Source organism: Cucurbita moschata, unplaced genomic scaffold (genome assembly GCF_002738365.1).
Source record: "Cucurbita moschata cultivar Rifu unplaced genomic scaffold, Cmos_1.0 Cmo_Scf00003, whole genome shotgun sequence".
Lineage (NCBI taxonomy): Eukaryota > Viridiplantae > Streptophyta > Magnoliopsida > Cucurbitales > Cucurbitaceae > Cucurbita > Cucurbita moschata.
The window spans coordinates 3895630-3921752 of NW_019268519.1; the positions used below are offsets into that span (position 1 = coordinate 3895630).

The window sequence follows — 26123 nt, forward strand, 5'->3', positions numbered from 1 at the left end:
CCATACTCAATCTCATAGATACATATAGAATTCTGTAGAAAGCCGTATTCAATGAAACTAACTAGATAAGTCGATCTATCGATCGGTGATTCAATCTTCATCTAAAAGGGTTAACACAACCCCATTTTTCTTTTATAAAACAAAGAATTTGAACCTATGAGCTATAAATAAACACACCCTAGTTTTGGAAAGGAAGAAGCAATCCATAACTTGAAAATGAAGAAAGCAAAGCAAAGAACAAAGCACAAACGTCAGAATCCAAGCAATGAAGAGGAAAAAGTATAATGATTTTACTGAATTAGCCAACAATTAGCAATACAGATATCAGTAGAAGAAATGGGCAGTCAATATCAACCAAAAGAAGCTATTCTCCAAAATATGGCTATGGCTATGGCTATGGCTACCAAACAAGAACCTATTCTATCCATATTGTCTCTATTTGTGTCTCTTATTGGCTCACTCATTCTGAGTCACTTTCCATACTTCTCATGGCCTTCAATCCTCTGGGTCTCTGCATATCCCAATTCCATACCCCCAGGTTTATGTTTATTAGAATGACAAACAAAGAAGAGTATATGGATTTCAGTTAATGTTTAATGGTTATTGTACCTTCTTTGCAGTCTTCTTCTCCCTCACTTCATACCTCTCTTGGCACAAGTCTGATAGCCATGAGCCTGGCATCACCAGCTGCATCCACAGACACGAAAGAGGAGTTATGATATTATCTACCGAACCCAAAGGATTCCTCGGTTCTATAACACTTACAACTAAGCTTTTCTGTAGTAACTTGGCTCTCTTTTTAGGCCTTTGAGGAAGTTTGCACCCTTTCATGGCCATGAAGTCTTCTTCCTTCTCCTTACTAGATAGAGATATAAAGAGCCTTGGCCAGACAAACCCTTTTCCGTTCCCTGTGGGGTAATCCATTGATGCTTTTTCATCCACGCCCATCGAACATCTCGTCGTATAGTATCGATCTTCCTTTTCGGGCGATGTTGCTAATGTTTTCTGATTCTTAGTTGGTGAAACAATGTTCCTGCAAGAAAAGAGAATATCTTAACAATTTCTTCTCCTTCTCATCAACATTTCAAACCAGGGTTTAGACTCATCATGTGTTCTAAAATGAATGGATTATGATCTTGTTTTAAGCAGTCCAAAACCCAAAGATTCATCATCAAGTGTTCTAAAAAGGGTGGAACATGAACTTGTTTTAATCTAAAACTAGTTGGATTAAAGATCAGAGTAGAAGAAACAAAGAAAAGTAAAAATGTATGATGTTCTTATACTCGTTGATTCAGATATCCGGTTGCTCACTTGTTAAGGCGATGGGTTGGGTGAGTAGATGAAGCTTTCTCAGCTGTAACAACACGGCGATCACCATTAGAAGAAACCTTCTTCTTCCCTAAACAATCAGGTTTATTAGTAACTCTTTGTGGTTCCTTAACCTTCATATATCTCATCCTCTTCCTGTTCCCCCACTGCAACACAAAATCTGTTTCACCAGATTTATTGTTTTTCTGAGCTATTCCTTCGTTTTCCATATCTCTGCAACAAAAACCACAATCACCCATTTTCTCTATTGTACAAAAGACCCCAAGATCATCAAAAACCCACAAGAACAAAGCTAAGCAAATCACTAGAAACCAACCTCAAGATTCAAGCCCAAAACTCAGTGGATTATCGAACACGATTTCCTTCAAATAACCCTGCATTCAATGGATTCACAACAATCAAAAACGAATTACCAAACGAAGATGCTATAATCAAGTACTCTTTCGTTCAATTTTCACATAAGTTGTGAAAAAACAGAGGAAAAACGACGATTAAATGAAGCTCCCTTGACTCATTACCAGATTCAGAGTCGCCATTCTAACTTTTCCCCCAAATATAAACAAAACCCACAAAGGAAAAAGAAGGGGAAATGAGATTTTACATTTCTACAATCCATCAAAAGAGCAACTCCATGGCTGTAATCATCATCAACGGAAGCCCCTGAAGAGTTTGAATCGTTGAATCCGTAGAGAGAAAAAATGGAAATGGGAAAGCAGTCTTCGAAGAGCAAGAAGAGAGAAAAATGGCTACAATGGAAGAAAATCCATTGAAGTTTTATAGGTCACAGTTAGTTTTCACCAATCAAAAGGGAACAGAGAAGAAAAATCAGCCGCTCTTCTTCAGTTCACTTGCAGAGAAACTCTCTCTCTCTCTCTCTCTTTGTTTGTTTCTGTCTTTTCAGTTTTCACCCTCTTCTCAATTTTCTTTTCCCCCAAATTTTTAATTTTCGAAATCGAAAATAAAATAGTGGAATTTTTGTGGCCGTTGGATTGAATTGGACGGTCAGATGTATTTCGGGTCGACCCGGTTGATTTTTCAGTGCACGTGACACCGAATTGATAAATCCAAACAAAATCCGCTGAATGAATTTGCGTATATTAGTACTAATCATAGTGGCTGCAATCTGCTGTGGCTCATGTACACCGTTTTGACCAATTGTCTTGTGACACGTCATCATTTTAACTTATTCAAAAAAAACTCGATCAACCCAACCCAACCCAATCCGTATACTCTTTTTTTGGATTAGCATCTTAGTTGAGTTGAGTTGGGTTCAAAGAAATGAAAATTTTTTAAGCGTTTTTGGTTCACTCTAAGATCCCACATTACGTGTAAACCTTTCTCTAGTAGACGCATTTAAAAACTGTGCGACTGACAGTGATACGTAATAGACTAAAGTAAACAATATCTACTAACAGTGGATTTTCATGTTCCACACGTTTTTTATTTTTTAATTTTTTAAAGTGGGAAGGTTAAAATAGACCTTTTGAAAAATTTTGGAGACCCAATGGAATGACAAGGCCCAATACCCTAATTGGCCCAATGACTAAGCCCAATCTTAGTGGGCTCAAATTAAACTCACTAAGCCCAATCTTCATGGCAACTCAACAAATATAATTTCATATAAGGAAAAAAAATATAAATCGATTATAAATAAAATAATGTTTGGATTATAACCCTATTTTCAAACTATTCGAGTTGACCCGACTAAAAAACTATTTCAGTTTATAAAAAATTCAACCCAACCCAAATCGAATATGTATATATATAACTCGACCCAATTCAGTGGATAGTTCGAATTGGTGGATTTAGGTCATATGAACACTCCGAAAAAACACAATTGTCGTTTTAACCTCTTCGATTTCCATCAAACAAGGAAGATGCTAAGAAATGAAGATACTTCAATTGAAAATTAATGGCAATAACATAGAAAAAGGCAAGAAAGAGGTGGGAAACCCTTCAAAATAAAATGCCAAAAAAATTATTTAAAAAAAAAAAAAAAGTGGTGGCTCTCAAGACAGCTGTTTGGCCATCAATACCCACAATAAATTAAAAATTAAAAATTAGAAGAAAAAAAAAAGAATTTATTGGCTATAAAAACCAACAAATCCACCCTTGTTTCTCTCAAATCCAATTGAGTTTGAAGAAACCAAGAGGAACCCATTTGAAAGCCAAGAAATTTGAGCATAAAAATCAAAGCTTTAAGCTTTTTTTTGTTGCTTGAATCTGTGATCAATGGCGGCCATGAAGTTTGAAGCTTTGATGGTGGCAATGGTGGTGGCTGTCATGGCCTTCTCCTCCTCCATTGTTGCAGCTCAAGAAGCTCCGGCGCCAAGCCCTGCCTCTGATGCTCCACTGTCCCTCCCAACTTTAATGGCTTCTCTTGCTCCTCTTGTTCTTCCCTTCTTCCTCTGAATAAATGTATTTCAATTTCCATGAATCCAACATGGGTTTCATGGGTTTGTGATGATTCAATTTGTTTGAGTGTGATTTCCAATTTAATTTAATTTTATGTAATTTTACGTCCGTTAATTAATATGTCTTATTGTTAATGTCTAATATTTAAATTTGATGCTATCCTTTGCACGTCTTGGAACAGTACCTTTAAAACTTATATAGGATTACGTTAAAATTATATTATTTAAAAATATGAAAAAACATGATGGAGACAGAATCAAAAACACATGGAGTAAAGTGAATAAGGTATGGAATGATTGGAACGGGAAACTTTAGATTCAATGGAATATTTCAAAATTTGTTACGTTTAGTTTGTGGACCAAAACGACTCCATTTTCTTCGTCAAGAACGATAAAATTTGTGAACGTTTGAGAAACCGTTCATTTTTAGCGTAAAAGTGGTCGTTTTTATATCAAAAAAAGCTTTTTGTTATTTTAGTGAAAACCCTAAAATAACTAGAAGTGTAGAATAGCCACATTTTGCATATATATATATATATATATATATATTCTTTTTGTGTGATATAGGAACCAATGAGAAGCTGCCATTTGGCATTTTCTTTATTGTTCTATCAAAGAGTCTCTCTCTCATTTATGAGAGAGAAGGGATCACATGGTGATGCGGCTTGTGCACATGGGTTTATACTCATTTCATATCATACCCAATAATTACAAATTTATTAAATAAAATTATCCTTAATTTTTTAATTTATATTAAATTATATTTTAAGGAAGAAACTTAAAATGACCCATAATTAAATTCAATTAACACATATCATATATTAACTTATAAACGTATAAGAGGGCGAAAAGGTAATTTTGACGTCTAAATGCAATTGTTAACGAAACGTCATTTGCACCATGAAATTTTTATTAAGTCAATTTTCGATATAGGAAGGGGCATTTTCGTCAAATATACCATAGAAAAAGAGGCTTCAAAGCGTTTTGTTCAGGGGGTATATAAGTTTGGAACTGGCGTGTCTTTCTCTACTAGAGGCTCGTTTTTTAGTCATTCAAAGTGAATCGAACCAAATAAAGCCTAACAAATAATTTTAAAAATCCTTAAAAACCAACCCTCAAACAAAAGCATTGCATTAACACCTAACACTTAAATATACTCAAATTAATCTATAGGAACTCTCACTTTTAGATATATTTATACGTTAATCCATAACCACCAAAGTTAAAGTATTCTTTAAATATTAAAAGGTTATTATTTGCATCGGTGTCGAACCTAATTAGCATGTGCTCATTTTTTTAATATAAAATAAGTGCTTAAACAAAAATTTACTCAAAACCATCTTAAATAATCGAGCCAGTCTTAAAATGGCCCTAGTCGGCCTTAAAATGACCCTTCATCTGAAAGAAGTAAAGAAACGTTCAAGTATTTTAAAGAATAACAACAAATAAATACACAAAACAAGACCAAAGTTCATATCGTTCATCGTAAATGTACACAACCTTGAGACATGTTTTTGGTCACGATGAATGGTAATTTGTGACGATACGACTAATATAGAGATGATTGTAAGGGTGAAAGATAAGTGGTTCTATCATTCATTGATATTCTGAGAAAATCAAAGCATCTCTCAATCAAACTGATTTTGAAGTTGCAATTCCGTTTTGTTTCATATACATTTGTCCTAATTTTTCACATAAACCTGAACTAACATTTAATTCTCTTCCTAAATCCTAACAACTAAGCATTATAATTAAGAATTGCCCAGCTATCTAGCATGTACAAGAATTATAATACACAACTTTACATGGTAAGCAGGTCTTTAACAGAATAATTAGCAGCAAGAAACAACCTCGGTATTACCTCACAGTCGATATCGTCCTAATGTTTAGATTTTTCAGCACGCCTAGAAAGCTCGGTGTCAGCAAAATGAAGAATCCTCCTGAGTCTCAAAACCATATCACAGTGAAACGGCAGGGCAGTTCGTCGGTCCAAGTATGCTGGGCTCACAGTCATCCATGATAAGGCATGAAGCTCTGCTATGACAGACTCGAGGATCAAATGCGTCTCGATTTCAAAGTCTCGTGATTCCACACTTGAACTTCTTCCCACTTGCTTGATAATCCCTCGGACGTTCTTTTCTTGTGTGACGTTATGTCCATAGTAATCGATGAGACTAACCGAAAGGGCTGAAGGCCATTCCTCTTTCATGTTGCTCCGGGAATCCTTCCTCATTGAGGGTACAGCTCTTGAAATGGCAAATCCAGTGGAAAGTGGAATTGCAGACCCCTTACTGTGGAGGAGATGCGCCAAAGGTGGGGATTCGGCGGTGAGGCATGTCGGAAGCTGAAGAGGGTTCGAGGGAAGGAAACGCAGGCTAGGTGATGGGATTAGTATGTAAGAAGAAGATGTGGAACCAAGAGATTTAACCGGAGTAAAGCCTTCTACATACGACGATGACTGTACGCTGCCTTGATTTCCGCCTGCGAAAACCTTTGGTAAGTACTGAGAAAACTACTGCTGCAAAACGTAAAATGCCTTGCAGCTCAAGAAACCCAGAATATGTCAAAAAGATACAGGCTGTATCACAGCTACTGCAATGTACTTTCTTAATCTACAACTGAGTAATTTCATAACAGATATAAAGCATCACAAAAACATATTTATTGCTCATGAAGTTTCCAGAATGAAGCTAAGTTCGAGGTCGTCTAACCCAGATATGAAAGAACAGTAAGGCTCGAGTACGTGCAACAAAGACAAGAAAAGGCAGTAATCTACAATTATGAAACAAAATATTTACAGCAGTGAAATATCAATTGAAGTAAACGAGGTATACGTTAGGTATTGGCAAAGCTTATCTTACCGGGCGATGGTGAATCGGCTTGCAGTAATAGCTGCAGAGAATGCTCCATCGAAATTGCGACAAAACTGATACTATGCACCCACTGAATCATTCCTCTTGAGTTGTCCACCACTGCATGACCACCCATTAGCTGCTTTCTTATAGTAGGTTGTCCAATGCTAGCTTTCATAAAGCCTGTAGATTTTGAATGCGGGCTATATAAAGGATTTGGGGAGGAAGGAAGGTTTCTATCGTGAATCAAACTCATCTCCTGTTGTTGCAAGGAACTCCCGTTGCTACTTGATGATATCCCATCTGGCATGCAGCGGCGAAGTTGCAACGGCCATTTTTTCACCTCCGATCCCCATAGTGAATAAATGGCCTTCTGCCACTCTAGTCAGAACAAGATGGCAAAATCCGAAACATTAGTTCCAAAACAGGTCAGAAATTTTAAATAACCTCCCCCAAAAATCTAATAGAAAATTTTGTAAATCTTTAACGGATGGATATGTGAAAATAGCGTGTCGTAAAGTCATCAAGAAACAACTTGTGAGTTATTAAGTGGGGATCATATCCCAAGAGCTCGCATCTGAATGAGATGATTGATGCACTTGTGAAATAAAGCCCACCGCTAGCCGATACTGTCCTCTTTGGGCTTTCCCCTTCGGGCTTCCTCTCAAGGTTTTTAAAATGCGTCTGCTAGGGAGAGGTTTCCACACCCTTATAAAGGTTGTTTTGTTCTCCTCCCCAACCGATGTGGGATCTCACAATCCACCCCCTTTGGGGCCCAACGTCTTTGCTGGCACATCGCCTCATGTCCACCCCCCTTCGGGGCTCAGCCTTCTCGCTGGCACACCGCCCGAAACCTGACTCTGATACTATTTGTAAGAGCCCAAGCCCACGACTAGCAGATATTGTCCCAAGGTTTTAAAACGCGTCTACTAAGGAGAGATTTCCACACCCTTATAAAGGATGTTTCGTTCTCCTCCCTAACCGACTGGGATCTCACAGAGGGTATTAGATACAAGAAGCAGAGTCTACTAAAACTGAGTCGATAAACAATTGAAGCTGAAAATAATAATGATAGAGGAATTTTACCTAGATACTCGAGTTCGTAGAATGTTCCAATTCTTGCAATAACCAAATCTCTAGGCTTGGAAACACTAGTATCGGGAGAACATGACTGAAGTATCATACAGCCTTGCTGCAGAACTTGGACAAAAATGCATTCCAGACCCTTCGTATCCTGCCTACTGCTGATCCCACCAAAGGGAAATATATGACTGTCTAATAATTCTCCTCGTGAATCTGTCCAGATGCATACTAGCCAGCGCCAGTCTTCTGTCCATCCATAGCAACAGTGTAGGCTAGGATTCTTTTGATGACCTCCAAACCCATCCATCTCAGGTCCATCTACTTGAGAGTTAGTTCCTATATCCATACCTACTGCTGAACTTACATTCGGTAAAAAGGCACCGCTGTTGTCATCGGATAATGGTTTCGAAGACTTCACTCCTAGTGTAACAGGATTTATTGGTGAAATTCCATGGTCAAGTGAACCAGGTTCTGCCATAATAAAAAGTGGTTCAAACATGTAGCAAGAATCATCTTGAAGATAATATTCTCCAATTCTATTTGGGTCATTACTTAATGATCCAGGCCTTGTTTGCCATGAATTATCCCAGGTTCCAGACCTCAGGGTACCATCGATTTCACCCTCTCGAGGGAGTGAATGCCCAGCTATTCTAATACCAACGCAATCTTTCCACATCCCTGGAATGGAAGATGACATTGATGATAAAACTGAATGAGATCTACTGGATATTGATGATGACTGGACTACATCAGTCGATGTTCCCCGTGATATTCGACGAGCCTTGTTATAAACAGTGAAAGCTGTTTCTTTAAGAATTACAATTTCGTTTACTGATGGACTACTCACTCTGAAAATTGCATCAACTGTCACAATCTGCAATACCAATTTAGGAAGAGTAAATCCTTGAAGAACTAGAACGTTTGACGTTGATGACTCGTCAACAGCTGCTGAGCAGCTTAATGACTTTGCAACCTGACTACACAATATTGTCCTCCTATCTCTATCTGACTGGAGCATGACAGAACCGACAGCAACAGAAGATTCAACGACAGTTTGCAATACTTCCAGAGGATCAGGAAAAGGACATATGACATAAAGTACCTAAGGTTGGCAAAAAAAAAAAAAAAAAAATGTAGGTGAGCTAAGCATATAGGAAATAATATACACTGAGCGACATGCAATGGGAAAAATAGTAGAATAGTAGAGAAGATATTCAAATGTCATACCATGCAGGAACCATTACTGCCTTCTTTGGGATTAGCTGACATAGATGGAGAGAGTTTCAAACCTTTCAAAGCTTTTGAAAGAGATCTAAGATAACTTGTCAAGTCCCATCCATTTGATAGAGAAAGCAAATAGTCACTAATTGAACCGACAATTGAAGCACTACTGCTATCAATTTTCATCGACTGGGGACAATCGAGTAGGACGAAACCTGAAGATAACAACTTCCCAGAATCGACATCCATTTGATTCCCTAAATTATGTGGGGTATGTGTTCCCAGCTTGCATGTCTCATACACTGGTGATTGACAAGGCCGAAAAAAAAAATTAGTAAATGACCTCTCGACGATTTGAATACAGTTAATGAGCATATGAAAAGGATTATGTTTAATCAGGATCTTTTTTCCATGAAAAGTCAACCTTCCATTGAGAAAAAAATGGAAGAATCTAAGAGACAATACTACTATTTCAACCTTTATCGTTGGAAGGTAGTAACAAAAACTCTTTTTCATGCCTAACAAAAACTACAAACAATGCTACAGGTTCAAAATTTTAGTGTTTCATCAATCTCTAATAATACAATGTATAAACCACATAAATCTTTTAATATATCATAACAGAAAAAATAAACTAGGAAATTTACTTTTCTCAAAATGTAAAGGTGAAACTTTTATCGACATAAGAACAGTATTTATCCATTGCTAAAAGAACAATCTGCAGTAGTTATATAGTAAACCACTGGTTAGAAAGAGTACCCTGTCCAATCCGGTTTTATATGCATTAAGAACAATTATTACTAACCAGTTCCTAGTTGCTGGAAAAAATCGGAGGCAGCAGATGCAAGAGGATCGATATCTGGGCAAATGACGCAATAATTTATCTGCAACAGTTAATGAAAATAAAAAACCTTGCCATTAGAGGGTGCAAAGGATATTATCATTTAAACATTTATACCACATAAAGAAATATGGGCAAGAAGACAAATAGGGCCCTGCAGATTCTGCCTGTTCAGATTTCAACCAACTTACAGGTTTTTGTACAGCATAAGGCTCAAGAGGGGCCTTTTCCCAAAGTTGCAGAGAGTTGGCAGATGTCTTAAGCCAATCATCTTGGTACCTATTTACATATCATTGTTATCTTCAACCTCAGTAGATATTAAAAACAGTAATTCATTTACATGAAAATACAATCATCTTGGTGTATTTGAAATTCAGCGATTGCTATCAATCAATATTGGCAGATATTGAAATTTTCTTGCTTTAGTTCATCGGTTATTTTGTTTATTAATGTTTTCTTCCTCAAACATTGACAGACATTTTTGCAAGAACACATAGCTCCATGCCTTTGTATGACAGTGGCCTATGCAATCTATGTAAACAGTTATTTAAGTCTGCAGCTCTTGAAGTGAAAAATAAAAATTGGAACAAATGTCATTTACAGGCTACAGACTACAGACTATAGAGTAATATTCTAATAATGTTAATTTGAATGTGCAACTATCACTTAAAGGCTATAAAGTAATATTCTATTCATGATATTAAATAGACTATGAAATTATATAAATGTTTAGTAGACAAAACGAAAGAGGATATCAAGATCTCTCAAGAACTGACACAATGATTAATAATCAAATGCATACCCAACAAGTATCGCGGGTGATGGGAGAACAATAATCGTTGGTCTCAATCGGGAAGGTAGTAGTTGCTGGTCTGATCCTGAACTGGAGATTTCTTGGTTTGATCTCCTTTGGGAAGTCTCATCCATTTTGGACCCATCCATTGTGCTACTGCCTACAGTGCCAGAAAACTGCATAATCCACTGAACTAAACATTTCAATTTTTATAAAATGTAACATCTGTACCTTTGAGACTAGACGATCCACTAGCAGAAGAATGTGAGGGGCTTATGGGCTCTCCAATGTTTAGCATAACAGTACTCGAAGAATCTTTAGATTCATTTATAGTAGACTCAGCAGATAATCCATCACCTGTGCTTCCCATATCACCTAATTGACCACGACCTTTGCACCAATCAGTTACAGATAATGGACCATCCAAAGTGCCAAATGCAGATTTCAAGGCTGTTTTCATGTCGGACTGCAGCAAACTCATTACAGACGGGGCATAAACCTGGACGATAAATTTAGCATTTTATGCTCAAGCTTCATTATCAGAATATGGAAGTTACATGTAAGATAGATAATAATGGGTTGAAGGATCCATTATATTGAGAAGCCTAAATTCATGAATCAGTCACGTTTCTAAAATAGTGGCAAAAAGTCTTTAAAGCTACATCATATCTACAAGCCAGCAAGAAGGAGAAACAACACACACACACACAATTAATTTAATAGTAATAGTAATACTAATAGTTCCAGACTGGATGTGATAAAAATCTAAGGAAACATACAAAGCTAATTTTGTAAAATACTGATATGATAACTAGATAATATCAATAATCATGAACACTATCCCTTTTATTATCATGAAACGGAACTTTTCATTAAATAAATGAAAGCATGAATCATATCTTTAACAAATATTTATAATAAAGTCCACATCTACCAATATAATATGGGGAATTGTGTGCATGCAATAGCATGTAGAAGGAAAATTCACTTACATCAGCAGAAAGAGGATCAACTAACTCAACGCCTGCAATGTCCAATGCATGACAAGAGGCTAAGGTTCCTCCACAGCCTGCATGAACCATAGATGGCCCACATGGAAATCCCCTCCTCCATTGTTCCTGCAAACCTAGCCAGCCATACGGACCATCACCACAATCTGCATCCAAGGCCAGGTCAACAAAAGAAGTAGCCTGCTGGACAAGTAAAGGCATGGCATCAAGGAGTTCCTGAAGTGGTGGTCTTTGCCCATAAGAGAGAACTCCATCTTCATGGAAAGAATTGTGGGGTAAGGAAGAGCCAAGTTCCATACTAGGTGAATTTGAGGGCTTTGGAACCTTGGGAACTCCAACAGACCGCCAAACACCAACAGGTGCATTGTGGTGTCCATCAAGTGTTCCCTCATCAACATCTCCGGCTATTCTCATTGGTATAGTATCTTTCTTCTTCACCTCATTCGCCATATAATCTGTAATAGTACTTGGATCACTTGACAGCTGATTTGTACCAGAAACTGTGGAACTACCAGACGACTGCAGGGTATGCCGTACTCTGCACATAGAAGCTTGGAACATTAAGCATTCAACTTCCATTGCAAGAACATGCTTCTGAGACATAAATAAACAATCAGCTTCAACAGTGTCCTCATTCGTCTTCCTCTGTGCAGATTTGACCGCATTTACAGCATTGTGATTTGAGAGAGATGATGCCAGCCCATCAGATGTAGAGATGCTGTTCTTACATGCAGCTGATTTTCTTATATGTTTCTCTTTCACATTGTCAACATGTGTATAGTAGTTTTTTGCACTTAGAACATTTGATGGTTTTGAATTTGAGGAGATACCACTCTTTTCATCCGACCAATCGAAGTATGGCGAAGAGGGTGGTGTTGCACCATATATGTAGCTGTTTGTGCTTAAGTTTGAACTCTCTAGCTCCCGAGATTTAGGAATATATGGACTTCGGAATATTGATGAAGAAAACTCACTTGTAGGTGTTTCAACTGCTCCATATTCTGGAGCAAGTGTCATCAGAGCTTCATACTTGGTAATTTGATCAAACTCCCCAGAAGAAGACACTGGAGTTTGATTGGCTGTTACTGAGGACAATGCATTGTTTGTGACTTCATGATCTTTGCTTAGAACCTCATCTGTTGTTTTTGTAACAGCTGGGTTGAAGCTATCGAAGGAGGGAAACCCCACAGGCAAAAGCATCTGATCAGAAACATCCATGACCCCACCTGGACTGCTACCTACATCAGCATAGTCTGGAGCCGAAAACGAAAGAGATTGTGACTCTGCAGCTCCTGGGGGCTTCAGAAGATAATACCATGATGAGCTCCATGAGTGTATTCACATAATCAGTAGGAATATGAAGGAAGGACAAAAAAAAAGGAATAAACTGCTTTCAAATTGAACTGAGGAAGATGGACGGCGATAATACACTACAATGTGCTATAATAAACCTCATTATAATTTTTATCAAAACTTTGGGTACTTTGTTAATAAAATAATAATGAACTATCATCATATATCAGTGTCAATTCTAAAAAAAATTATGGTAGATCTTAATAATGCAAATAATCGTTGCAGCTAAGCACCAACTTCATTCCAATGAGAATTGTTTCTCGGAAAAAGAAACTTATAAAGGTTAACGAAGTAACTCAATGACCGCATTAACTTTAACAAACAAATCAGGAAAAAAATCAGAAACCAATCATCACCATGAACTTGAGATGCAACAATAACAACTATCATGTAGTCATACTGCAGCATAAGATTTCATAAAACACATGGAAAATACCTCCCCAAATGGTAAAACATCATTCACAAAGAAGTCTCCGAAGCTCCCAAAATGCAAAAGGAGATCTTCAATGTCATCCACGCCCCTGTCATCATCATCCCAGTCCCAAGGAGATCCAATTAGCACATTACTAACTCCTGTAATAGCGGAATTGTTGAGCTCGGTGGATGTAAACTCGGATTTGAAAGCATCCTGAATTTGAGCACCTGTACCCATTTGATCTAACGAATCTGGCATCCCTGAACGAGACCGCTTAATACCCTGACAAATAAAAAGTTCAATTAACCAGTAAATATTCTAGAGGCCCAAATTTTTCTTCAAATAGAAAATATTAGAAGATACTACCAAAAAAAAAAAAGAAAAAAAAATCAAGAGTCAGTATGAGTAAAATTCCTTTGTCATTAAAAAATATATTTCATTGATTATATGCAAAATTAAAAAAAAGAGAGAAAACCTTATACAAGAAATACTATCAAAGAGAGTAACAAAAAAAGTTCTCCAATTAGTCAAAAGGTCACATCAAAAGTAACAAAAATCCTCAAATGGATTCCTTCGATAGCTTCAACTCAAATGAAGTATATGAAAAAACTCAATGCTCGCAATAAAAAGTAATACCAAAACAATATGGTCAAAATCCAACAGAAACGTGGTTACCAACTCATTAACAAACCAAAGAGTTTCCTACATATTACAATAGCGTAAGAATCCATTAGATAATGATTTGGCTATTTGTTCTCTGTTTTAAGAAGTCAATGCCAAGTCTTGTAATCTTATTTTATGTTTCCCAATCAAGCAATTTTCAAAAACTTGTTTTCTGTTTTTTTAGATTTTAAGTGTTGAAAAGAAGTTTTAAAAAATCAAGAATTTAGATTAAGCAATGGACAATAATCGAGCGGAAATTGAAAAGTAAAACTGTTACCAAATAGGGCAAAAGTCAGAATTGCATATACAGACGTCAGCCCAAAATTTAGGAGTTCCCATGTCAAAACACAAATCCAACTCCAGAGTTTCTAAATCATGTGTAACAACAGAAAGAATATAAATCTATTTCTAAGAACATTAATCAAGCATACCAATTTTCGGCCACTGTTTGCTGACTGGTCATTTGAAGACAATCCAGACTGCCTGCAAGATAAGGAATCAGCATCTGCTTCAAGTTCGCTGGCTCCTGTCTTGCAATCACTATCACTAGAACTACTACTTATGCTACCAATGCTGCTACTGTTACTATTGCTGCTACTATCGTAACCATGCTGTGAACGTATTTTATCAGTCTCAGTCCACAAACCTTCCATATAATCTACATTTCCACCGCTACAGAAACCACAACAACCAAAAGTGGAAAACTGAAAGGTTAGTAATAGTTTTAATCCCATCACAACTAAGATAGATATGTGAAACTTGTTCACATGCATGAAAGTTAACACTTAAAAACTTCGCATGAAGAGACATATCATGAAAATATACCTTTGAATAAGAAAACTCAAATAAACATGAAAATGGGTAAATATTTTATTTATTAATATGTATATTTCTTTAAAAACAAAGAAAATAACAAAAACAAAAAGATAACAAAAAAGCATTTAAAAAGAAAAAGAAAAGCAAACTTGTTAAGTCACTATATTATTGTTTTGGACGGAGATTAACTCCCCTTTCAAATGGACCACAGCTCTCCCATGCGATCCAAATAGTCTCCTTCACGAGACTCTAACCAACCACCTTTTCTCGAATAGGGAAAAGGTTCTATGGATCCACCTAAGGTTTTCAATGAAAAGAAAAGTACTTTTTTTATAATATATTTTTATTATTTTGTCTTTTTAACAATATCTTGGTATGAATGGTCTACTTCTATCAATTCCTACAGCTGGCTACAATACTCTTTTGTCCAATTGGAGAAGTTTGCTGGGGAGTAAAACTTCATGATAATTATCCATATTTAAAAGAATATGGGATTGTTTGAAAATTCTGAAAGGAAATTAGGAGTTTTCTAGTTCTTATTTAGTTTACTACGATAGATCATGACATCCTAGATAAAACATTTTGTAACTATTTTATTACATTTATCATTGATGTAAATTGCACGCCATAAACTTGGGATGTCTTGTTTCCTTTATTGTCTTTCAGTATTGTTCTTTCTTTACAAGCAAGGAAACCAGGAATAAAGAACATTACCTACCACAAAAACAAATATGTCCGCATAGTATTTCTCAATCTAATAACATATAACTTCAGTCAGATGCAATGAGCTGAAATTCTTACCAATGCATGTAGAAAGAAGAACCAGGTAACGAGGGTCCTATCCAGTTTTGCAGCCAAAATCTGAAAATTTCAGCATCAAAGTTAGTTGAAGAAACAAACGCCACGAAAAAATGTCACATGAGGCTTTCTTCATTATTTCAAGTTCCTTTTTTTTTTTTTTTCTGAGAAGAGAAATGGAATTATTCCAAATCCTTTTTAATCCCTTTGTTTTAGAAAAATTCAAAGAGAAGCCGACATAAACTTTAACCAAATCAATAAAAATCCTTTTGTTTATTTCATTTTTAAAAAGTGCACAAAACCCGTACAAAATTTAACTGAAGAGATCGAATTTTTATCTTTTAAATTGGTAGCAATTCAAAGAAGATAAACAGTCAAGATTAGGTAACTACCTTTTCAAGGACGACCTGGCAAATGAAGTTTGCAATAACAAAACAAGCACTGCCTCGGATGGATATATAAAAGTTTTTTTATGAAAAGATAAATTGTTTGCCAATCCTTTCAGATCACCAGATGTTGATACGTTTCTTATGTAATTTGAATTGGATTGCAGCGGCCTCTCACTCACTGATTTAGAGCACCCTAGGGTAACTTCAACATAGCAATTTTGCCCCTTTGATTGGCAGCCACCTTGAGAAACGTGATGGGGCAAACCCACAAATCCACACGAAGTCCTAGACTTTCCAGAACTATTCACACAAATCAAAAAGAATAAAAATTATGACTAACAGTACTGAAAATACAGACTGAGAAATCTGCCAAGTGAAAAGCATACCATATATAATGTAGTACCTGGAACATATTTGTTTCACAACATCACTAGCACAACATCCAGTGAACCTACCCCGGATTCCATGAGGTGAAACAATCACTGATGAAAATAAAATGATATTAAAAATTAAGTGGATGCAGAAAGAAAGATCAATATCATTATAACACAAAACTTCCAAAAGTTTCCCATTTCCAAGCTAACCTGGAAGTCCAAGACAGGAATTATTTGCAGAATGCTTCAACACTCTTTCAATTTCTGCATTTGATAGTGCTCGAATATGTCTAGGAATTTTTTATTAAAAAAAAGTCAATTAGTGAACAATTTAACCTGCATAGTCAGCATTTTAGAAGTAGAAAAGGATTTACTTTGCAGATATGATGGCATGCACAAATATTGCCTCCTCAGTAGCAGAAAATATGAACTCCATTGTAGGTTGCCCTCTCCTGACCATTGGCATCCATCAGAAAAGATCATTTTCCATCAAAGAAACAAGGGTAAGAACAAAAGTAAGAAGTCATAAAAACGAATATATATATATATATATATATATGCCTTTGCATTAAAACATACTCCGGCTACAATGATCCCACATTTAACCTTCAACTTCCAATTAAGAAAATAAACTCATGGAGAATAAATTTGACGAAATTATACCCTCCAACCACCATTTGGGTATTTTTAGTTGAAAAGGTGGACACTATTACCCCCAACTTTATACGGCTTCAATGTATCTTTTTTTCATTAATCTTGTTATGAAAAATAAAAGTGTGCCTTTTCTCCTCTTTTCACAAGTTATACATAGTATAGGTGTCATGTATAACTGCCTCAAGAGGTAGCTGCATGTACTGGCAATTAACCAAATTTAACATCCCAGCTTTGGCAGAAACAATGACGGGTACTATTAAGTGAAAATATTGTAGTATGCATAGCTATTAGTAAAAAAAAATATATACTGGAGTGTAACTGAAGCCATGCAGGAAGCCGAAGAACAAATTCTAGCCAACATATTATTTGATTTCCATAAATCACTTAGAAGCCGTTTGATCCTAATTAGACCTCCCAAACTCCACTGCACTTCGATCCCTAACAAACCACATTAGAAGCCGTTTGATCCTAATTAGACCTCCCAAACTCCACTGCACTTCAATCCCTAACAAACCACACAAACTAAGGAAGAAAAACCTGAATAATTAAAGAGAAACCTGAATCCACAGCATCCATATAAAAGAAAGATTGAAGCTGACAAGAATTAAAGAGAAACCTGAATAATTCTTCACTTTGACCATACTGATATTTTGTGAAAACATCTCCAAACCTCATGTATGAAAGTGCAGTTAAGGATCTGCCAATCCCAGGTAAGTTAGCTTTGAGTAAGGATAACCAAATACCACAGCATATAAACAGTAAGTGTGTCAAAATAAATGACCTCTCAATACAGTTTCGTAATGCCTGTGAAAGGGCAGCCGCAACCTCCTCCAAATCCCCAGGAGAGGTCCACAGTCCAGATGCAACCACTGTTGTGAACACGACATGACCACAGCATGACCACAGAGGGGGTCAGAATTGTACATTAAGTCCTCTAACGGCAACAAATAATTCAAACAAAGCTCACAAAAGCTAAATAAATACACTCCTTTTGTATCATGGAGAATGAGTTCGATAATAGTCAAGTTTGTAAATAAGTTATAACAAGAATAAATTAATTTGAATCATCCACCGCCAAGTTCGGGTTTTTAAAATACATAGAAAGTTGGGAATAACTTATTACATCATGGACAATGTGTTTATAAGTAGCACATACCCCTTAACTTGGAAACAGCTGCTTGAGCAGTTTCAGCAACAGAAGAATGGCGCCCAGGTAGAAAAAGCCAAAGTTTAATTTTTTCATCTGGTATAACAAATATCAAAAGTTAGACAAGGAAAATTGATTAGGCAGTTAGATGGAAAACACATATTACACCACATTTGCATTTCTCACCAGGATTGTGCAAACCCTGAGATGGGTCCCAAGGCCCAACAAATGAGTTGGTCCAAGTGCTTAAAAATCCTTCCTTCTGTAATTGCACGTGTGATGAAAGCACCAAGAATGTGGCAGCATCGTTGTGCTCAACCTTTGCACTTATAACACCAAAAGCCTAATTTTAGTATCCTTAAAGAAGTGGAAGACCATACAAAAAAAAAAAAAAAAAAACCCTATTGGTTAAACTAGGAAAGAGGTTCCCTTAGCATTAACCTTTTGTCCGGTAACGAAATCAAGTCAGATTCATTAGGCAGAAACTGGAACCATGAAATTTGATGTAGACCCCCCTACGACAAAATCACAGTAGAGAGTATTAATAGGACTACACAAACGCCATAAATTTTAGAGTTAACAATAAAACATATTTGAGGATCAGCCTAAGAGTAGTGACGCACATCGTTTTAGAAAAAGGGAAGTTGTAACTGATGAATAGATTGGGCGTGGGTGCACAATCAAATCATAGCAATTGAAAAGACAGTACTCTATTCATGTACTAAAGAAATCAGGAATTAGCAATGATACGTTTTTAATTGCCAAATTACTTTGATGCCACAAACGGGGAAACTAAAACAATCAAAAGGCAACAAACAGGAGACACAAGCACCCCTTTACAGCACTTAGGATGACAAACTATTGAGTGCCCGTGCTCACCCTGCCTCACCTACTGCCTAGTATCACCTTAAAAGCACTGATGCAGAGTTAAGTTTCTAATGGAACACAACAAAAGCTCCACAACGTCCCAACCTGGACCTTCTAAAGGATTTCAATCAACTAGCAAAAGTGTAAGATGTATCTCTAATTTCAACCTAAGAATCACTAACACTTTAGTTTGGCTAGCGCGTCCATGTTTGACACATGCGAGACACTTGGACACTTCAACACTTGTCAGACACATATCAAACACTAGTTAGCACGAATAGATATGTGTTAGGCGCTAGTTGTACAAAAATGATATATAATTAAATAGATCTGCCCTTGTCGTGGCTGTGTCCTAGCTTTTTAAAAAATGTCATGTCACTATGTCCATGTCATGTCATATCCGTGCTTCTAAAACATTAACCGCCAAGTTCATGAAAAAGAAGGCATTCTCCTCCTTCACCGAGATTGTAGATTTTCACAATTTATGTCGCTTATCATGCTCAAATATAGGGGAAAATGTGCAAAACACCAAGAAGTAACCAAGTTTCCATTATGGGAACAAACATAAAGAGCAATTCAACGCAGAAACATAACAGAATTAAAGCATACGAGATACGACCACCATGCATATACATTGGGGATAGATCTAAATAGAATAGGCCCAGGAACCTACAATTTTGAAAATATTCGTCCACATCACTTCAGCGATCTAAAAGTCTCCCACAAAGATACCAGTTTCCAACCAATCAAACTGCCTTTGCTAGAAAACAACTACCGCGTCCATTTGCTGACCTGCAAGGATCCAGAAGCACCAACATATGAATGAGCAAAACAAAGCCCTACGAACAGGTGATCATTACCACCAACAACCATCAGCCAAATGAGTAGCAAACTAAAGTTTCCGCATCCCCCATATCAAAAACTCAATAGAAACCTTTGTTTCCTCATTCAAATCACGTCTCATGGGCCTAATTCGAAAAATTACTGAAACGAGAACAAACCCACGAAAACTGAATCCAATTCAAACATATGCAAAGAAAATGCGCAACCCTAGGTACCCATTAAGCAAAAGAAGCTACCCAAAATTGAGAAAATCAGAAAAAGGATGGAACGAATTCAAACGGAAAGAAAGTGTTCGTATATCCCTTCGAAAATTTCAACCCTCGGAAATTCAGCCATTACCCAGAGGGGAAAGTGAAGTGCAGCATCAGAAGGTAACGAATGAAATAGAATTCGAAATCATACCATTCGAGTTATATCGGTGGCGTGGGGTGGAACAGGCGATTTGGAAGCGTACGCACAGCTTATTGTTCTTCAGTGGGAAAGTCCAAAAGCTTCGATTCGCTCGTTTTCTTCGACACATTAAGCCTCAGAAACAAAACATTATAAATTTTGTTGAAAAATTGTGGGGGGAATTCTTAATCCGCCGTTTATTTTCACGAACATTTGGATTGGTGTTAGTATTCCAATTTACAATACCTAATATCTTTAAATTAACAATCTCTTTAGACTCTCTATAATTTGGAGATGCGGTGTTTTTATTAGGACATTTTTAGATTAAACATTTATTTATTTTAAACCCTTTTGGTAAAATAACTAATTCAATCCAAAACATAAATTTTCAAAAATTACCTCCCTTCTTTGAAAATAAATAATAAAATAATAAAATAAATATATGTATTTATAATGGAAAAAATATTTTCTTTTAAATTAACAATAAATTAGAATTTATGAACCAACTCGATTCATAAAAAATTTTAGAGTAATTAAATTTTTTTAATACCCTATTTGGTTTAAAATTTCATTTGTATATAATATATAGATTTTAAATTTTATATCTATTAATTTAAAAATGTATATTTATAAATTTACTATACTTTACTGATCGTTAACAATACCCAACATGTTTAAACTTATGCTTATCAAAAGCTTGAGATTTAAGACGAACCCTTTAGTTTATTTGAATGATTTTTTTGGTTAATTATCAAAAATTTATTAGGAATCAATTATCAAAAAATTATTAGGAATCAAACAGAATTTATATAGATTTTGAGTCAACACTGGACCCAAGAGAAAAGTGACTAGATCGATAAGCCCAATGGCTCATTTGGATCTAGGTCGAGCACTGGTGAACATGCATTTTGCACGCCCATGACCTAATAAGTCTTGAGAGGAGCCAAGAACTAACTTGCTCTTAATCTCGTTCCAAAGTAAGAGGAAGGAAGTAATATGTCAACTTTCATATAAATAGATTATGATAACGTCATCGAAGTGTTAAAAACCTCAACCATTATACGATTTACATATTTATTTAGTTTGCAATTCACCACTTTTGATCTAGCTTACATTGTGAAAATGCTAGGGAGCTTGAAAGCATGTTTAAAAAGATAAACAATACCATATTCATCTCATACATGGCCCTCGACCTAAAACCGTGTAGGTTCGCAATTGTCTCGAGGTGGTCACAAAGGCCTTACTGAAACAACCTCGTTCTCAATCAAACCGGTTAAATATGTTTCATGAAAATAAAACAAGTCAAGCAATGAGATTTTATAGAAGAATGTGAAGTTTTATAAAGGTCATAATTTTTTCTCTACTAGACTACAAACATAAGTGAAGTAACAAACGGTGAGAAAAACGTTAATCTAAATTTATGAAAAATGGATGAGATTGTTTGAAATTTTACAGAAAGAAGAAAATGTGCGATTGATCAAGCTGACTTGCACAGGTAGGTACAGCTCAACACAATGAACCAAGTTTGTTCGTTCTACTTAGATTCATGCATGAACATAGACTATTACCATCGATTAATACCCACAAAATTTGTCAATCTGAACATAGCTCAACATGATTCGAGTTCCTCTCACTCAAATGAGTTGAACACAAATAAAAATAGTACTAAAAAATGTTAACTTTCATTGTGCCAAGTCAAGTAACACATGGTCTTGTCCCTCTCATAGCATACAACTATAAGGTATTATAACAAAAAGAAGCATTTATTGGAAGCTCAACAACAATTCAATAGTGTTCCCAAAGAAGCATTCTTAGCAGTTGCATGATTGTTGGGGTTGCATACCTCTTGATACACCAAATAATTTTGTACCTTCTTTTTCTACAGCAGGACTGCTCATCCGCTCAAGCTAGCAAAAAAAAAACGAAATGGCTCGACGACCTATCTAACCGTGCTCATCATCGGAATCTTACGACTACCCCTTTGCCCTGCAGAGGAGAAAGATGGTGTGAAAAAGGATTGTTTAAATGATTTTCTACAATATTCAATGCTTCTTCTCCATCGGAAGGAGGTCGTAAAAAAACATTCACAGATGACAAGAGGGCATACCTCTCAATATAAGAGTCGTCCTCTGTATTAATCACTACAACATCTCCGACAACGACGTGTGGTGGTACCTGAAAATACATGCAGAGCACGGTCCTTATAGTACTCGAAATTGCATCAGTAACTGTGGCAGAAGAGAACTTGAACTAGGCTAACTATACAGAGCAACAGAGGATAGCCAAAAATATATGAGGAAGGGACTGCCTCAATGATTAAGCCAATGCTGCCTCAATTACCAGAGTTATAAACAATGCCTCTCTACCAATGTACAAATTGCGTATTCATTATGCAGAAACGTATATATAGATGTCATTCACAGAAGCATACAAATGTACATTAACATGCCCATGTATGGCATGATAACTCAAATAACAGACTGTGTCGGTGAGAAAGGAGACGTCCATATGGCAATGCATCTCAGATATGAACGCATACATGAGAGAGAGGAAGTGAGCCCTAAATCGTTGAAGGTAATGTATTGGGAGGCTCATCAAGGTTAAAAAAGTAGAGCATGAAAACAGATTAAAAATACAGGGAAGGCTAAAAATAAAAGTCCCCCAGGGAGGTTATGTAGCACTATATAAATGAAGCACCAAACCTACTTTTAATGTCATGCCATTGTCCAGCACTGCCTTCTTTTCCCTGAATCAGATAAAGTCATTAGAATGTAAGGTTTATGATCGAGCTAAAAATGTTTTTTCTAGCACAAGAACACTGTAGAATTTTTTTCATAAATTAGAGACATGAAAAACTAATGAGAAATTAGGAAAAATGATAGACAGAGACAATCCATTTCTCTAAAGCTTTCAAGAATTAAATTCCTCTTCACTTCCTTGAATTCCTATTTTGAACGAAAAGTTCGGTGCACTTTAGCCAAGATAATATAGCGAAAAAAATTGCAACTTAAAGTCGCATAGTCTCAATTTCATTTGTTGCGCACGTACAAAGTAGAAGGAACATTTTTTTTTCCAGAATAGAAAGTTAAAGGACATACTTGGGAGCAGCTGCAATTCCCTTCATAGGTGGTTGAGCTTCCTTCACAACACACGTCACTCGTTTTGGAACCGATGCAGATAAGGGAGTGTCATTGAAAAGTTGAACCATAACTTTCATGTCATCTATTTTTCACGTTTATCAAGGGTTAGTTCCTAGAATAAACAAACAGAAATTGATTATGAATGATGGTGCAGAACAAAGTAAAAATGGATCGACAATATGTGGGATACATATGCATAATTATCATCATCATCGTTATATTACAGGATAGAACCTTCTCTAAACATGTTTAGAGAAGCTTTCTCATAGTAGGAAGAGAGATGAGACTTTAATCACAAAGATTTAATCATGCTGGATTATACATGAGTCAAGTAACAAACCGAATATAAATTTGTAATGCTTATGCACGTCATTTTAATCACCTTGTAGATACATGGCAGCTTTGCCAAACAATTCCTCGGGGACTTCCAGTTGCTCATACGTATCAGGGCTGATGTTTAACATAACAAATTTTCAGTAAATCTCATTTTATAATACTTTCCAGTAAAGTTCACCACAAAAAAACATTGAAGAGCTTGTAGTGGGAGAATAGTGGAACTCACTCCATTAATAAAATTTTGGCATCCCGATCTCTACACATAAATATATATGCTTTCTCCTGCACAAAAACCCCTGCAACAGTTCATTAGTCACAAGATATGATGGTAGCTCATTAAATGGAAGGATTGGCAATGCCTAAGACTATTCCTAACATTTAGGCACAAAAAATGTAGTATTATGTCATAGACATGGATGAAAAAAAAATTATGATAGAAGACATTGTATAACGAGATAACAAAATGTCAATGTGTAAATATTTTAAGGGTATAATCAGATCAATGCATACATCATTGAAAGACCATCTACTAATAATTAGAGGTATCCCAACAAAAATGTTGAGCAGTTTATCCCATGCTTCTTAATAGAGACCAACATCCTCAACTAGGTGTAATAGGATTTCATTTGCAACAAGATTTTCATAATGCAAGGCTTATTGGATGCACGAGAATGGTATCTAGAAGGAACAGTGCGTAACTGTCAACAGATTCATCTGTGGCCAACCGTTGAGTTACTTTGTTTCCACTCTCAACATCACGAAGTTCAACCTGGATAAAGTAGAAGTTAACGTTACATTAGCAAGGAAAAACACCTATATATATGTGAGAGAGAGAGAGAGAGAGAGAGAGAGAGACATGATAAGATTTATTAGAAAGTAGTCCATCGAAGAGACGCAGAAGAGTAAGAGTGAGGATGATACATTCTCCCAATCCGAAAAATTATGAAAAACAATGTTGCAACAAAACGCTGGAAAACCAATAACGTCCCACAAAAAAAATTACATATTTCTCTCAACCCTTCAAGATTGTAATAATCTGAGGAAATATTATCTCATAACACTATGGGGGTTCTATGCATAAGTATTTTCTGCAGAGGCTCTTAGGGAACACCAGAAGATGCCAAAGAGGAAAAGCCACAGCACGTAGGAAATGGCGAAAACCCACAGCAGAAAATATTCAAAGATAACTTTACACCTTAGTTGGTAGGAATATTTTGAATTTTTAGGACACTATAAAGGGTCTCGACCCCAATGAGAGTGTTTAAGAGAGAACTTGAAGCAATTGGAAGATCTATTTAAAATCTCCCCTACCCGAAGCTATTGCTTATCAGTTATCCCAAAAACACGTCCAAGGAAAAATTCAATTAAACTCAAACACATAGAAACTTTAAAGTTCAGAAATGAACCTTGATCGTGGCTTTTCCTCTTCCTTCATGTGAATGGTCGACTTTTGTAACCTAAACCAGGAGGCATAACCAAGCAACAAGCATCGCATAAGATATCATTGCTATGCTATTTTGATCATATCAATGAGATGTAAAGACAACAGAGCATACCTGGTAAATACGTTCTGGGAGAGAAGAATTCAGGCAACAAAAGCAAAGTCATTCTATCAGTAGATGCATACATATAATGAGATACAGAGAGAAACAATTGCTTTATCAGTCAACAGGCAGTACGCAATCAAATATCAACACAGAGAGACAGTAACCTTTCCGTTCAATTATATTTCCCACTCTCACCTGCAATCGTGAACAGAAACCACTAGAAAGTAAGACATCTCAAACGACAAAGCTCAAGAAAAATTAAATCACTAAACCAAGCTACATGTAAACGCGAAGAATACGGGGAAATCACGGAGTATAAGAAACAAGCTTACATCGGAACCGTGCACTTTGAATCCACGGTGCTGAATGACGGACCATAGAGACCCAAGCGAGTGGCAAGGGCCGTCCACGGAGGCGGGCCGAGGTAGTGGAGAAGAGATTAAATCCAATAAAGAAGAAGAAGAAGCGGTAATTGGCGCAGCAAGGGATCTGAACGATGAAGAAATTGTAGATGAAGAAATTGTAGATGAAGGAAGATGAAGGGTCCGGGAGATCCCCTTGCGCAGTAGAAGAGCTCGCATCATGTTGCAAAGCAAAATCCAGTAGCTAGGTGGCGAAACTAAAGCTCCATTTCCATCAGCAGCGTTGGGATTTTGCAGGGATGATAGTGATCTTCTCCCAAATTCCTGCTCCAAACAAAAACCTCGTTTATTTATAGTGGGCTAATTTGGCGGCCTAGGTTATTTATAATGGCTAAATTATTTGATTGAATTACATTTTTTCGATTTATATAGTGTTAAATTTTTTGAAAAGTAGGTTCCGTTTTTTTCAGTTTTTCAGTTGCCAAT

At 36.4% G+C, this 26123-nt stretch overlaps 3 protein-coding genes across 4 annotated transcripts; all 3 read right to left on the reverse strand.

Annotated features, from left to right (window-relative positions):
* Positions 1-266: 266 nt before the first annotated feature.
* LOC111432487 lies at positions 267-2220 on the reverse strand. 2 transcript variants are annotated; one of them, XM_023069407.1, is made up of 7 exons: positions 2128-2220; positions 1931-1989; positions 1646-1703; positions 1312-1542; positions 766-1033; positions 610-687; positions 267-511 (listed from the first exon to the last, which is right to left on the reverse strand). In XM_023069407.1, exons 4-7 carry the CDS (start codon positions 1536-1538, stop codon positions 461-463), a joined length of 624 nt encoding a protein of 207 aa, XP_022925175.1. In that variant the 5' UTR covers positions 1539-1542; positions 1646-1703; positions 1931-1989; positions 2128-2220; the 3' UTR covers positions 267-460. The 2 variants fall into 2 exon arrangements, with proteins under 2 accessions (XP_022925175.1, XP_022925169.1); XM_023069401.1 differs by having other exon boundaries at positions 1931-2220.
* Positions 2221-5310: 3090 nt separating this feature from the next.
* Positions 5311-20458, reverse strand: LOC111437192 (mediator of RNA polymerase II transcription subunit 13). The gene is made up of 23 exons (XM_023075057.1): positions 20265-20458; positions 19693-19811; positions 18594-18667; positions 18339-18478; positions 18162-18248; positions 17787-17874; positions 17622-17702; positions 16726-16803; positions 16562-16641; positions 16381-16459; positions 15981-16277; positions 15592-15651; positions 14406-14646; positions 13333-13593; positions 11526-12842; positions 10765-11032; positions 10543-10693; positions 9932-10019; positions 9705-9783; positions 8906-9201; positions 7682-8780; positions 6605-6976; positions 5311-6224 (listed from the first exon to the last, which is right to left on the reverse strand). Exons 2-23 carry the CDS (start codon positions 19714-19716, stop codon positions 5623-5625), a joined length of 5862 nt encoding a protein of 1953 aa, XP_022930825.1. The 5' UTR covers positions 19717-19811; positions 20265-20458; the 3' UTR covers positions 5311-5622.
* A 1454-nt stretch (positions 20459-21912) lies between these two features.
* On the reverse strand, positions 21913-25988 carry LOC111441152 (elongation factor P). The gene is made up of 11 exons (XM_023078097.1): positions 25608-25988; positions 25440-25470; positions 25285-25298; positions 25135-25185; positions 24428-24497; positions 23955-24024; positions 23775-23842; positions 23351-23474; positions 22959-22998; positions 22360-22427; positions 21913-22238 (listed from the first exon to the last, which is right to left on the reverse strand). Exons 1-11 carry the CDS (start codon positions 25857-25859, stop codon positions 22226-22228), a joined length of 801 nt encoding a protein of 266 aa, XP_022933865.1. The 5' UTR covers positions 25860-25988; the 3' UTR covers positions 21913-22225.
* Positions 25989-26123: the final 135 nt, after the last annotated feature.